We start from the raw sequence: 15,514 nt of genomic DNA, 5'->3' as shown, positions 1-15,514 counted from the left end.
GCCCGTAATAAACCCATTCAACACCCAAACGCCACCGAGAGTCGCCGGCGGCGGCCGCATCCGGCCATCCACCGCCGATCGCCGCCGCCCTTCTCTCCCGTTCCTTCTTCCTCTCCGCTCTCTCGATGGCTGGTCCTCCTCCGCACCAGCCGTCCTCCTCCGGAGATGTCGAGGTCGCCGTAGAGAGCGGCTCCGGGGCCTCGTCCTCAAGGTACGGCACGCACCTATATCCCCTTCCTCCAATCCCTAAATTGGGAACCACAACTGATCCTCCCGAGGAGTGGAGGACCCGCCATGGCTCATACCTCGCATCCACGCCGCGGGAGGTGCCCTGGACGCCCACCCCTCGGCTGCCCGGCCGCCGCCGAGGATGATTTTTCTCCTCTTTTTTTTTTAATTATTTTTCACTTCTGTGAGCTTTGGGCAGCCCTTCCATGTTGCAAAAGTTGTGAAATTCCTAGCTTGGCAGTTGCACATATCGATTTCAATCGAGGCTGCCTATACATCATGTGACATATTTTTTGGCCTCCTATCATACAGATTTCTTACCCTTCAGATCAACATCTAATGGATGACATTAATATACACAAACAAAATACAAAAAACAAACAAACGGGTCACGTGGACAAATCTAAAGCTCACGTGGGCTCAAATGGGCTCAAGTAGATTTCAAACTTACATCGTAAATACACTAAAATTACATATGTAATTTTCAGACTTACATCGTAAATACACTAAAATTACCTATGTAATTAATATGTAATTATAGTGTAAGTACGATGTAATTAGTACGTGTGGGGATCATAAACAAATTAACTTTGGAAAACACGTACGGCTAGTTTAACACCAGGGAACAGTAACGTGGACCTAGTTAATTAGCAGCTAGATGCAAGCACGGATCTCACAAACCATCCTACGGCTAAAAAACCGAATGATTGAAGGCTCATAAATCTGTCAAACGATGGTTAGCGATTCCGATTTCAATTACCTAAAGTAATGTTTTGAAATCTAGCACAAGTTATTGCTCATTGATGCTCAATGCATTCGAGTGAAATTACATTTACTGAGACCTTAGAGCTATCTATGATACCATTTTATATCGTAACACCGCTCTTTAGTCTTTACGATGGAACCAAGATTGCCATTCAACCTTGTTAACCTGTGTTCATATTGGGAGTTTTTCTTTTCTTTGAGCAGTGGTCCTCTTGTTGCTATTTTAAGATGATCTCATGTAAAGATTGAATTTCTTTGTTGAATGGCTTCTTTTCAGCCTCTCCTTATTTTCTAGGTTTAGCAGTGATGTGATTAGATCATGGGGGACCCAGGACAAAATAAACAATAGTTTCAGCTTCGGAAGTCTTGTCTCTGCTGACTATCGATCATTCATCTCACTTCAGTTGTCATTTTCACTAGAACTAAAGCTATCTCAACAAGCAAAGCACCCTCCTTTGATTTGCAGCTCCGTCTGCATGCTTAACCTTAACCCTTGCTGATGTCCTCTATGCTTGAAGAGCGCTCTTGATCCCATTGCTAAGGAAAACATGACCAAAATGATCATTCTTGTGACTTCCGCTGAAAAAAAAAGGACAACATCATACCCCACTGTAACACATACCACCCAATGATGCTGGTCAGAGCTAAGTTATCTCCCTAGTGGTAATGCATTGGAAATAGGAAGAGATTTGATTTTGTTCTATTTAAGCATATCTTCATCTTCTGCGAAAACTTATATCCTTTAACCAGTGCTCAACTTTCTGTCCTGTACTTTTTTTTAGGAACAAACTGCTGAGTATGGTGAAAAAACATTCAGATTTGATCGGCTGGACAGTTATTGATGCTGAAGCTGATGCATCAGACGTGGAAATGGATGATAAATTCTGGCATGAAATACTTGATCTTTTCTTCGTGCATGGTAGGGTTTCAAAGGGGAGGGAAGAGGATGACCTTGTCTTCTTTGTTAATAATATGGTACATTTCAATCTATTGATTCCCCTTATTTAGCTTGACGGTGTGGTCTTGTATGCTAACTGAAGCTCAATATTCTATGTTGGTGCAGAAATTGAACGGGTACAGGTCCAGTGATAACATGGAAAATCCACCTCCCTTTTTTGTGCGAAGATGGGCTCCTAAGGTAAATTAAGCTAGACTATTTGTTTAACTTGATCAATAAATGCATGTGTCCCTTTTGGTAGAAGGAAAATTTCAAGACTTCTTTCTATTTTGGAATTTCTCTGTAATTTACTGTTGAGTTATTCTGTTTGAAACTGTATCAAGATGAACTACATCATCATGTATTGTCAACCATAACATATTTTTTCATTCATGTTTCTTTCCAATAATATTTATCATTCATTGCACATTTACACTTGCACCAGCAAGTCTTATACTGCATTTCTTTAGCATGTACTTGATTGTCTGCCACAATTTGACAGACTTAAATTTGGTAAATTTACTTTCATAAGCTAGTGTTTGGTTCATAACATACTTTCTAGAGCATGAGCTCAACAATTTCTTATACTACATTTATACATACTGTCTTGATTTTCTATTTGGCCTCTTTTGTTTTATGTGGAGCAGCTTGAAAAGATCACCAATATAAATTTAGCTGATGTCAATTGGGAACGTTCATTCTATTTGAATTTAATTGCTCACACGTCATACTCTGTTACAGTTGCAATATGCAGGTAATGTTTCTGCAACAAATCTCTCAAGATATCCTGCATGTTTTGTATTTAGTATTTAGGCAAATTTTGCTACAGGACATCGTGACTTCGCGGTTTTAGCCATAGGACACTGCACGAAATGGCTTTTGGGGGAATACACTCTATAAACGTGGTAATTTGCCAGCAGACACCGTACCCATTAAAATAATAGTTTTCGTTTGAAGGAGAGAAAAACCGCATGAGATGTCAGAAATACCCCTGGACCCACATGTCAGCTCTCCCATCTCTCTTGTCTCTCTGTCTCCTCCATCGATGTCTCCTCCATCGATGCCACAGATGGGTTTGCCGGCGATGCGGACAAGGTGGCGCCACGGGACGGCTCACCGGTGGTAGCTGGCGACGCGCTTCGCCGACCTGACCAACAACGTGTTCCGTGCGCCTACCTCGGCACCACGCCCGCCGGCAGGGGACGCCACGTCGGGGAGGCGTACTGCCACGACTGTGTCCAGTGTCCGCGCATGCCGCGGCCCAAGATCCTAAACGCGTTCGACATCATTGCATCGTCGCCGAGCTTCGACCTGTCCGGGCTGTTCCAGGAGCGCGGCGAGAGGATGCGCTTCGTGTCCGGCGCGTCGGTGGCCGACATCATCGCCAAGCTAGAGGAGATCGCCGGCATGGTGAGCTTCATGGCGCGGACCAAGGACTGCCAGGTGAGCATCGAGGCGACGCAGAACGGGCAGAAGGGCGCGCTCGCCATCTCCGCCAAGGTGTTCGAGCTCACGTGGGAGCTCGTCATGGTCCAGGTGTCCATGGTCCGCCTATGAGCTGTTAATTTTGGAGGTCTGTTTGATTATCCATCTTCTTGCCACGAGAGAAAAACATCTATAGCGAATCTCGATTAATTTGCCAGCATCGAGGAGGCGGCGGTGCTCGGATGTCCGGCAGTCGCGCGCGCCCTGAACCAGTGGCGGCGCTAGCTGTCCGGCGGTCGGAGGCGGCGGGGTAGGGCGCGCATCCGGAGCCACCTGCGGCGCTCGGATGTCCGGCGGGCGCACGTGAGGAGGCGGCAAGCAGCTTTGGCGGGAGGTGGTGGCGGCGGGCTAGAGCGCGAGGAATCGATGAGTGGTGGCGGACTGGCGCAGGGAAGCGTGGGAAGGAAGGGGGGGATAGAGAGAAGAGAGATGGGAGAGCTGACATGTGGGTCCAAGGGTATTCTTGACATTTCGCGCTATTTTTCTCTCTCCTTCCAGCGAAAGTTATTATTTTAATGGGTGCAGTGTCCCTTGGCAAATTACCACATTTATAGAGTGTATTACCCCAAAAGTCATTCCGTGCGGTGTCCTAGAGCTAAAATCGTGAAGTCACGATGTCTTGTAGCAAAATTTACCTAGTATTTATCTTGAATGATTGGCATTCAGTTATTTATGTTAACAAGGAAAAGTTTATTTGGTGATCTAGTGATGCACATCCTTTCTAATGTGCAACTTAATGGTTCTAAACTTCTAATCTGTCAGTAAAAAAGTTGCCTGTATATTCTCTTAAATTCTTATCCTTCCTTTGCTCAAATGTGACACTGTTGCCACATGTTGTCTGTACTAGTTTTATGCTTCTATTTTCTGTTTCTTCCCCGCTCTAGCAGTTGTGAACTGGATCTAGGTTACCTTCTAACTTACAGAACTAGTCAGATATCTTTCGTTATTAATTTATACTGGCATCATTGTGTGTGTGGGTGTTTGGGGCGGGGGGGGGGGGGGGGGGTACTCACAAATATTTGGAGTGCAACAATATCCATTGTCACACAAACTGAGACCTCTGATTGTGTCATATGTTCCTCCTTAGTTGATATATATAGCAAATTATTATTCAACAATTGTGTTTCTTATGATCTACTGTACAGTATCATGGATCTTTGCAACCGTGCAGAGAAAAGCAAACCATTATCACCAGTTTATAAGGTAATGTACAAGTAAGCATTCTGTGCCACTTACTCGTGATGTTTAATGTTGAGCTTTGTTTCATGACTACTTATATATTCATTGTTTCAGAACATTCCATAATTTTATCCACAGTTTTAAACCAGGCCAGTGAGTGAACTGGCTATTTCTTGGTTCACTAGTCAGGTTTTTCTGTAGGAACACAGTCTGATGAAGGTAACATTAAATTGTCTTGAGAAAATCCTTTAAAAGATTAACAGCTATTCGAGTTGTTTGCCAACTAATACCTAGTATTGTTTCTTACGAACAATGGTCCTATCCACTTGATTCCTTCCTACATTGAAAGACAAAGATGCTGGTTCAAATCTGCATATTGCAACTCCTTTAAATTTTGTTTCACCTGTTTTGGAGCTAAACAGTCCAGAACACAGACAATACTGGATCAGGCTTCTGTGTGTTTAGAGGATTTTACCATCCTTAAGAGGTGCCACCAGGTACAAGGTAATGACGGGTACCATTCAAATCTAACCATTGATTTGCTGGGAGGATGATGGCCAAAAGTTAAAAATAGCAATGCTAGGTATCTATATCCGTTTCTCACGACAGACATGGGAATGGGATCAGAGGATCAGGGAGGATGCCTTGCAAGGGGAATGCACATGATGGCACCCAATTTGAGTCTGCTGCTTTGATCTGAACAGAGGGAGGAATCTGGATGAGGAAAAATAATGCGTAACTCAAAGAACAAGACTTTCTCATGAATCGATATCCTATTATTTACAGCAGATCCAAGCTCTGGATCTTGTTTTTATAGTTCATCAATATAAAACTGCCAATTCCACTGTAATCTGGTATTCCAGCATATAGCTATTTACGTTTGGTTCAGCAAACCCAACAACAAAATTCATAGCAACAAACAAAAAATAAAGAGGAAGAGAGGTCAGTGGGGTCTCAGCTCAGTACTGAACCAGCGGCGATGGGAGTGGACCAGGGTGGAGGGAGGTCCCTGCCGTCACCTGCCCCCACGTTCCCTGCTCTCTCCTCCTAGCGCATCAGAAGGTCGTCGAGCCGGTCCACTGCCACATCTGCCACGCAAAGGTCATCGCTGTCACTGTCTGCTCATCGTTCTCGTTGTTAGGCCGCCCATGAAATCGAGGAAGCCTCCCAGCTACCGCCGCCCTCGGCCATATCTGGCACCCCTGACATCGGCGGCGGCCATGTCTGTCCCAAAGGTGGGCGATGGTCGGCAGGAGAGGGAAGACGGGGAGACAGCGCATGAGCTGCAGAGCCAAGGAGGTAATGTCGTTGGATGGGGAGAAATAGTTGATGCGAAATTACCATGTTACCCTCCCACCATTAGAAATAGATTGGTACCTGCTCTCAATAGGCCGTCGTGGCGGGCGGTACAAAACCTTTCCAGCCATTAGATGGTGTGTATTTGACTGCTAGGATTATGGTACCTCCTGCCCTCAAGGACTGCAGAAAGCCTCGTGTGTGATCATTTGGCTGGGTTTTCTTTATTCTTCCAAGCCTTGGGTTGAAATGAACCTGACTCTGAAAGAGTTGTTCCATTTTATTTAACTCTTAACTTCTGTATTTCATTGTTGCAATGCTATCTACCCTAGCTAAAGTTTAACATGTTCTCAGTGTTAAGTAATTCCATCTCAAACTCATTGTCTTATCAAAACAGGTCACAAAAACTGTGTATGCATCCCCGAGCCGCGTAAATTTTCATCTTGATCGAAGGAAGGTGATTTTTTTTCTGGCCTTTTCTGTTAAAAGAGATGGTTTTTCTATATACATTCTTGTTTCTTTGAACAGGCAGTAGAAACGGTACCTGCATACCCCAATATTTGTTTCTCAATTGATGACTTCGATGATACCTTTGATGCAGTTGTAAGTTCCCATTTAATTCCCCCTAGTAGAAGAGATAGTGTTCAGCGTTCTAACAAGTGTTGTCATATGGATGTATCTTTAATATTGCATTGTTTTCATTGTTTTCATATATATACTCTATAGGAAAACCCTAATGATTAACGTGGTCATTCAAATTTTAGCAGGTTTTATCAGACCCTGAACATTGCTACTGTGTTATTCTCAATGCACATGATGGGGCAGCATTTCCTGAAAACACTGAATCGAAAAATCCTAGCTCAAATGTGCTATCTGGGGTAAACACTGGGAGCAAACAAGAAAAACCACCAAAGGTTCTCTCTCTCTCTCTCTCTCTCTCTCTCTCTCTCTCTCACACACACACACACACACACACATACGATGCAGGTTTCTTTGTAGTACCATTTTCAGATGGAAAGAACTTCAAATCACTTTTTTTGTTGTGAGTAGTTCTGCAGTTAGAAATATATGTTATCACATCTTGCATTTTTTTAGATAATGTCACATAAGATCAGAAGTTTTAATCAGTTTTTAAAAGAGTTATGCATTGTTAAACATTACCGATCTGCAGTACTTTCTTGTTTCCGGTAGTAATTGAGTGCCAAATCCATCATATCTTTAAGACTGTGATCATTCATTTAAAACCGATCTACTTTAAAACTGTGAGCATTTGTTCAAACCCATAAGAGTCTTGTTAAACTTCGGTTGTTGGCAACTGGTAATTTATTGTGGTCACAAGGACAACAGTTTCAGGCCCCATATTATCAGTGCCATAGTAAAGTAGTATTTTCTTGGCACCTCAACCTTTTCTAGTTTTATAGATATAATAATATTTTATATGCTTTGGAGGGCTTGCTCAGTCGTGCCTTCTCAGTTGTGCACATCTTTCACTATGCTCCTAATTATTTTAATATAAATTTAGAACTATTGACAGGTTCTCTCTGCCTACTGGCATCACTCTTGTTCAAAGCATAGTTACGCTTTAGAAGATATCTGCTTCTGCAACACAACTTTATGATGTATAATGTCATACAATATTAATGAGTTTCTCACCTACATAGGGCTTCTGTGATTATTATTGCAGAGAACTCTCTTTTCAGGCTACGTCAGCTACCAAAACGTTCGAGAAGCTTATGATGGTTAGTCTTTCGTCCATCTAAGTATTTCCAAGGAAACTATTGTTCAGTTGGTCTTCTGAAGTATTTGCTTCCTTTCAACTTTATCTGCACAGAAACTATTGTCACATGATTAATATTCCTGTCAACATATTTCTTCCTCCATAGCTAAATCTAATAGAATCATATGTTTGATAGTACTGGTTTTAACTGCATCAACCCTTTGCTCAACTAGTGGATTTCCTGTTTAAAAAAATTGTAGGTACCTAACATTTCATTCCTTGTAGGTTTCACATTTTCTGATATCCTGTTATAGCTGGCAGATCAAAATTTGAGAGCTTATTCTCACTCGGGCATGACCGCACTAAACTTGATAAACTTTATATGAGGGGCCCTGAAGGACGTGGAGAAGTTGAAGTAGCTGTTTCTGGAATAGCAGGTCAGTTATGGTTAGTCTGAGAGTCCCAAATCATCAGTGCCATAATTATCATGCTGTGACATGCAATCATGCATTATCTGTAATGAGTAGTTCTAATAGAATGGATTTGGGACTCAGTTAAAATAATGACACACATATATTGCTATGGTAATTGGTAAACTACTGTCGTATCTTTATACTGTTGTTGAAATGTTTGTTTCTCTACAAGTTATCACTTTTTGGTGCAATGCTAGGTTATAGTTTGCATTTTGCATTCTATAACAAATGTACAACATTAGAACTACTTCCAAATATCCTTACTGCCCCACCCCAGACATGCACATTCACTTTTTGGGTTACTGTAGCTCTAGTGCAAGTTGTTGATCCATCAAACTCTCACACGGGAATGATTGTCTTCTACCAGATCAGAGCCATGAGAGATCAAAGAAAGATCCAGGAAATAGCTTTCGGGCCCTTGTCCATAGTGCAGCATCTACTGCATCAAAACTAGCAAAGCATGCCTACGAGGCTGCATCTACCAACAAACGCTTTGATGATGAGCTTCTGCCTCTAAAATGTTGCTTGATGTCAGTATCTCTTCCTTGGGACTACATTGCACATGACCTGCTGCACAAGGTAAAATCCGTCACTACTTGTGAATAATAATTATTTTGATGACTAAAATTGTTAATAACTAGTTTTCTTTTCCTGCTTTTGTTTTCACAATTATCAACTATTCGCTGTTGTCAAACAATATCTTTATTCTGTGTGAGATTGTTGATAACTATTTTTGCTTTCTTGCTTTTTTTTGTCACAATTATCAAGTATTGGCTATCACTACTGGAGAACTAATCTTTTGTCGTGGTACCAAAAAACACAAATTTCTCAGATCTATTACCAACCATACTAAATATGTTATTTAGTACCGGTTGGTAACACCACTAGTACTGTACAATCACTAAACATTGTTTTTAGTCCCGGTTCAACATTGTCAGACCGAGTCAGATCCTTAGGGATTAAAGATCAACCGGTACTAAGGATCAACACTTTAGTACTGATTGATGTCACCAACCGATACTAAAGATTATTTTCACCTTCCTCGACTTCCTTTACATTTATTTATTTCATGTAGATGCATCGGCCATGTAAACGAAGTCGACGAAGGTGAAAATGGTTAAATAAGCATTTAATAATTTAAAACATCATAATTGTAAATATACATTTTCATGTATTATCTTTTTTAAAATTCTAAAAACATTTTCAATGAATTCTTCTTATTTCTAGTGATTTTAATGAGTTTTAAATGGACTTAATCAGAGCTATGGTTAATTATATATAAATTCTAGAAGTTTTATAAAATTGTAAGTATTTTTTTTCATGTATTATACTTATTTTAACTATTTTTAGAAGTTTTTTAAAATTCTGAGCATATTTTCAATATATTCTTATTTCTAACTATTTTTTAAAAAAAAATGGACTTAGTTTTCTGTTCTTATTCCTTCATTTTCTATAATTTTCCTTTGTTGTCTTTTTTTTTAACATTTTCATCCAATGTCTCTAAAATTCTAAAGTACTCTTATTTTCTCTAAAAGTTTATTCTCTCCTCTTTTTCCACAACTTTTTGTGAGAGAAATGTGTAGAAACATAGCTAGAAATGTAATATGTTAACCATACATCAATAGAGGATGAAATTGCTAACCTTTTAGATCCTTTCGATTCGTGTAATATCACCAAATACTTTCCAAAAAAATTTGGCAGCACTTCTCTTCCTCCTCTTGGCAACAATGGTTCGAGCTAGAGGAGGAAGAAGGCATATAAAAGGGAAATGAGCTTTGGTACTGGTTGGTAACACCAATCGGTACTACAGATCAACATAATCTTTAGTAGCAGTTGGTAACATCAACTGGAACAAGTATTAGTCACACCAATCGATACTAAAGATCCTGAGGGGCGGCTTGACACGGTTTGACAATGTTGAACCGGGACTTAAAAACTATCTTTTATTACCAACCGGTACTAAAGATTGTATAGTACCGTTGGTGTTACCAACCGGTATTAAAAAACATCTTTAGTAGTGATATAACTAAAATCACTAAAGATTATAGATCCGAGAAATTTGTGTTTTTTTACCACGAAAGAGATCTGTTCTCTAGTGGTGATATGTAACTTATGATATGAAAAAGTTGAGGTTGACAGGCCATGCCATGTAACAGGAAACACCTCCGTTGGACCTATGATCCGCAACAGTTTCAAACCAATACGAATTTTGGGAAGAACAGCATGGTTGAGAAGTGGTACTCATCTACTGGGACATCTCATGGTCAACAATGAGAATTTGTTTCAGGATCCTTACTGGGCTAGCCATTGGGGCGAGTTGAAAGGAAGAGGATTGCTTGTGTTATGAATGTTGAGACTGCGATTCCAGTTATGCAACACAAGGAATGATCTTACGTACATGATTTTGGAAAAGTTTGTGGTTAGCAAGTCTTGTGTGCTCGATATTGTGTAAGATATGTGATGTACATGTGTACTTTAAATAGACTTTGTATAGTTTTTATGCGCCGTTGTACAATGTTGAAAGAAGACGTGCAAAGAAAGCATATTTTAACTTTTTTATCACGAGGATATTACATCTTGTACTGGTAGCTAATCTATACTTACTTTCTATAAAGTTACAACCCACTAACTCTAAATCTTAACATGCAACTATGCCACATCATTACCCACTAGCAATAATTACATATTCAACCTCATGCAAGTATGTAACATCATCTACAATCTATTTAATTAAACAAATCAACATGTAAACATATCCAATCATTACCCCTCACATCATTTCCACAATATTTTTACAAATCTATGTATACATAGTAATTACCTGCATGCATGCCACTGGTTTTTTAATTTTGCATGTATGCCACTCGGATGATAATTATAGTGGAATTTTTGTAATCTTCTAATGGCAATCTTGCAATAATGATTTACATCATTAAAAAGAGCTAGATAATGTGATGCTGGAAGATGGTGCGTGCTACAATTTGCATCAAAGCATAAATCTCTGCATCTACCCTATAATTCAACAACTGGGTCTTACATCCTTCATATTTCATTCATCAAATCCTACGCTCTGTATTCATTTATCCCGATCGAACGATCCTGATCGACTCACCTCGCCTACCCCGCGCGGGCGCATCTCCTTGCCCTGCACGCGCAATCGACGTATTGTGCCCCCCTCAGGAGCGCACTGCCACCAACCCTAATTGCCGCCGCCCCGTAGGCCGTCGATCCGCCACCGCTGGCCTTCGTCACGCCGTTGCCAGTCTCCGTCGCGCCGCCGTCGTTTGGTCTCCGATGAGCCTCCATCGTCTGCTATCCGTCGCGCCACCACCGGAATCCCCTGCCGACCAGTATCCCTCACCGTGACGCCTTCCTCGCCTCAGTCAGGGCCACGGACAAGCTCGACGGGCGGCCACAGAACTAGGGCACCGGGCGGCCTTCCTCCAGGTCGCCATCTTGTGGATTTTCTGCCGTGATAGCATATTGGGATTTGTAGGGGGGTTTTTCTGTGTACAGAGTTGAATTCTTGTCTGTTGATGCTAGCTGCATCTTGCTTGTCCACAGGTTAACCCCGACAGGAGTACGGGACATCAATGGATACATGGTTATGGCAATTACGAGCAACATCAGCAGGAGCCTCCATAGCAGCAGGAACCCACACAGCAGGTATGAGATTGAAATGCTACGCAGTCGTCCACATTTTTCTCATCATACATACATACACTGTAGAAGTTCACTTCTTTAATTTCGATTGAACAAACAAGCATTGTTGTACATTTGCTTTGTGAACTGCTGGCCCAAATTGCACGTAGTTCCTGTTTTCAGGCTTTCCAAATTATTATCCAGTTCTTTCAATCTTTTTATAGCTCCATTGTTCTGTTGCATGACAGAGATCATGAGTTTGACAGATTGTTTGGTACCTAGCAATTGTTTTGTGTAGTTTAATGTGACTTATTTAACCCTAATTATACTTACATTGTAATTGCATTATAAATATTACATTTGATGGATTTTTATGGAGGATTTTCTATCAAATGTTAGCCATGAAAAAGGGAGTTGGTTGATCTACATTTACCTATTATGCTCCTCTAATCTTGTAATAAGGCAAATGCTCTAATTATAATTATTCATCAATGATAATAGATTAATAAACGGTTTTAATTTTTTTTTGTTGCATGCATGTATGTATAAAAACAGGCACCGTTGGACAGGCAGATTTTAATTAGGGCCATCTCTGGGATTAGAATTGCTTAAGTTCACTTTTAGATCAAGAAGAAAAAAAGTAATGTACGTCAGTCCAACATGCAGCATAGAAGTTCAGGATTTATAACCTGAAAGAATTTTCTCAAAATTTTTGTCTGAAAAATTCCTGAGAGACTGAAATTCGATAAAGTTTTCAGTCCTAAGAAACCAATTGCTTTAACTATATTGGACTTGGTTATGGTTGGATGAGACGCTGTGGTTGACAGGTCTCTATAATGTTAATTTCTATCGGTTGGGCGCAGCGTGGCACTCATCTTGCCGTAGGGACAAACCAAGGCAGATTTCAGGTTAGGCATCCCGCTCATCTGAAATGATCAGATAACATGTTCATTGTTAACCAAAATTTTTGACTGCTTCAAGAATGCAGGACTACTTAAGGTATTATTAGTTGATGATCGATGAACTTTGCCCTCTATTTCTTGTTTGATTGCTTTTACAATTAAAAAAAATCAATTGGTTATGACTTATAACATCTGCATTTGATTTTATATTGATTTCTCAACTCCGTGTGTTCCATTTAACTGAAAATGGATTGCCACTATTTGTTTTATTCCAGATTCATGCAAATGCAGTTGGGAGGCCTATAACCCTTATGTGGCCTGTAACACCCTTATGTAGGTATTGCTTTCTTGTTTCAGAATTAGAATGTGACTGCCCTTTCATGACCATGTAAGCAATGACTTAGAATTGTCGAGACCAATGTGGATGCTCCTTTTATTTGCAGTAATTTGGCATTCTTTTGTGTACCTCACTACAATCAGTAGAATATCCTGAATAGGTACTGATTTATTATAATTCTAAAGGTCAAGCTAACAAATTTAATATTTGTTTAAAATTGCAATGCATGTCAACTTATTTCTTAAGCAAGGTATATTTTGGATCCGAGATGAACATATTCTTAACCATATTCACTCCAATCAAAGCAAGTGGAATGTGGGATGTTGTGTGAGAAACAGAATTTGAATGTTTACAGGGTTTAGCTTTCATTTTGAGTTTGGCCATGCCAGGTCAATTTTTGGCATTTCAATGTCTATGCACTTGGTCTTATAATGCTTTTGAAATGAATGTCTGGATCTAATCGTGCAATGTGTCTTCAATTTATTTTTACCCCGCCACACATGGACATATATTGTCCCTAGACTTGTGTCGAGGTGATTAGGGCTGTTTTCTTTTGGAGAGGTTGGGAACCCCTCCCCTCCGCACGGAAAACGGAGCGATAGATTAACACATGATTAATTAAGTATTAGTTATAAAAAAACTTAAAAAATATATTAATATGATTTTTGAAAACAACTTTCCTATATAAACTTTTCGCATAACGCATACCATTTAGCAGTTTAAAAAGCGACTCATGGGAAAGAATTTAGCCTAGATATAGTTGATGGTCTTAAATTATTTTTTTCAGACAATATGATATTTTTGCCCTTTGTCTTAAATTAACATTTGAGACTGATTCTAGAAATGTAATTTGACTAACATGAAATTTAATAATATAATTTATTAATCAAAATATTATTACACCGTAGCGTTAGCATGGACAAATTACTAGTATGTATGTAGTATGTATGGTTCTAAACAACTGGGGGTGAGTTTGAATCTCCTCGCTCGTCATACCCCCAGCAGCATTGCAACAACATGAAATCCAAAGAAGATGAAAATAGCTATGGCACTGGAGTTTTTTGTCACACTCAAGACCCTTTATCGGCTTCTCCACAAAATTGTCATACACTGAAAAGAAAAAGAGAAATACAAAAGAAATGCAATATGTTCCGTTAAATAGCATTATATGTCAACACTGGTGGAGAAAGGGGTTTTACTCCCGGTGAGTTGGTTCGTAACCTCACTGTAGTCCCGGTTTTCAAACCGGACTACCAATTCGGGTCTAAAGATCACTATCTTTAGTCCCGGGTGAAAAAACCGGGAGTAAAAATCCATTTTTAGTCATGGTTGGTGAGATAGAGTCTTTTTAGTCCCGGTTGGTAATACCAACCAGGACTAAATATAAAGATAGAGCTAGGCTAGCTAGATCCGGTTGCTCCATTATTATTTTCTTTTCTTCATTGTTTTTAATATATTGATTTCACCCCATCCCCATCCCAAAATCCCAAATAAATTATCCCCAAATCCTCAAATCCTCAACTCCCCAAATCGATACATCACAGATACATCATAAATTTTACAAAATTCATCACAGATACATCACATTCACATCACACACAAATCAAATACACACACAAATTCTAAAAAGAAGAGATATGGAGGAGGAAGAGATAAGGCCAGGGAGGAGATAGAATATATTAACTGCTCCTCCTCCTCCTCGATTTGGCCTCGTACTCTCCGCCGCCCATGTTGCGCATGCTGATCTTTTATTCCGGTTGGTGTTACCAATCGGGACTATAATCTTTAGTCCCGATTGGTAACACCAACCGGGACTAAAGATAATAGAGATCTTTTGTTCCGGTTGGTGTTACCAACCGGGACTAGAAATAGATATTTTGTTCCGGTTGGTAATACTAACCGGGACTAAAGATAAAAAAACTACTCTAACCTTTTGAACTGGGATTAAAGATATCTTTATTGCAACCGGGACTATTGTGTATTTTGGCCGACCATCTTTACCAACCGACAGAAGATGGTTTCTCCACCAGTGCAAGTAAAGTCAAGGTAGAGACAATGCAATTTACTTGAGAAGAAAAAACAGTGAAATATGCAGTGAAACAGAAAATATAATAATTAACCTTACCAAGAACATGCTGAGGTTGTTCTTACCTAAGCTTCTTTATTGGCCAGATCAATGTTCTCGATGCCTCCAAATCCTATACATATTTTGTGTGCTTTATTTTTCATTCTGAATGTGTACATTTCAAGCTTGGATCAGGGGAAGGCCGGAGAAATCAAATATGCCCTAAAGCTTAAAAAGACATATGTCAGATTTACAAGCTAGTAGTGTTGGTTGATATTTATCTCTTTCCAACAGAAACAAAGTATTAAGTCTTTTTTACGGTTCTTTATAAACAATTTAAAGTGTCGTCTGATAAATAAAAGAGATGAATGTGCTGATATATAATTCAAGATGGAAAACTCCAATTCAGTCGCACACTTCATGCCCCGTTTGGCACAGCTCCAGCTCTCAACTCCAACTTACCTAGAGCTGGAGCTGTGCCAAACGGT

General features: G+C 40.0%; 1 protein-coding gene and 1 long non-coding RNA gene across 5 annotated transcripts; both read left to right on the top strand.

Annotated features, from left to right (window-relative positions):
- LOC4335104 (uncharacterized) lies at positions 1-10,639 on the top strand. 4 transcript variants are annotated; one of them, XR_010740814.1, is made up of 12 exons: positions 1-211; positions 1,776-1,968; positions 2,057-2,131; positions 2,578-2,684; positions 4,561-4,618; positions 6,288-6,347; positions 6,419-6,493; positions 6,658-6,804; positions 7,575-7,629; positions 7,922-8,054; positions 8,448-8,659; positions 10,237-10,639. XR_010740814.1 is itself a non-coding variant. In XM_015780710.3 (12 exons), exons 1-12 carry the CDS (start codon positions 126-128, stop codon positions 10,258-10,260), a joined length of 1,215 nt encoding a protein of 404 aa, XP_015636196.1. In that variant the 5' UTR covers positions 1-125; the 3' UTR covers positions 10,261-10,639. The 4 variants fall into 4 exon arrangements, 2 of the variants coding, with proteins under 2 accessions (XP_015636196.1, XP_015636195.1); XR_010740813.1 differs by having other exon boundaries at positions 6,655-6,804; XM_015780710.3 differs by having other exon boundaries at positions 7,922-8,044.
- Positions 10,640-11,247: 608 nt separating this feature from the next.
- Positions 11,248-13,214, top strand: LOC136356113 (uncharacterized). The gene is made up of 4 exons (XR_010740815.1): positions 11,248-11,527; positions 11,645-11,746; positions 12,550-12,630; positions 12,900-13,214. It is a non-coding gene; the product is annotated as an uncharacterized lncRNA (long non-coding RNA).
- Positions 13,215-15,514: the final 2,300 nt, after the last annotated feature.

This window comes from Oryza sativa, chromosome 4 (genome assembly GCF_034140825.1).
Source record: "Oryza sativa Japonica Group chromosome 4, ASM3414082v1".
Lineage (NCBI taxonomy): Eukaryota > Viridiplantae > Streptophyta > Magnoliopsida > Poales > Poaceae > Oryza > Oryza sativa.
Note: the sequence above shows the minus strand (reverse complement) of the source record. Positions and strands in the feature narration are given on the sequence as shown.

What these genes read in the sequence shown, in the direction of transcription:
- LOC4335104 (XM_015780709.3), top strand. Translation starts at nt 126, where the DNA reads ATGGCTGGTCCTCCTCCGCACCAGCCGTCCTCCTCCGGAGATGTCGAG. An exon ending in AACAAGAAAAACCACCAAAG is followed by an intron (nt 6,805 to 7,574) that starts GTTCTCTCTCTC and finishes TTATTATTGCAG; the next exon opens with AGAACTCTCTTTTCAGGCTA. An exon ending in CGTTCGAGAAGCTTATGATG is followed by an intron (nt 7,630 to 7,921) that starts GTTAGTCTTTCG and finishes ATCCTGTTATAG; the next exon opens with CTGGCAGATCAAAATTTGAG.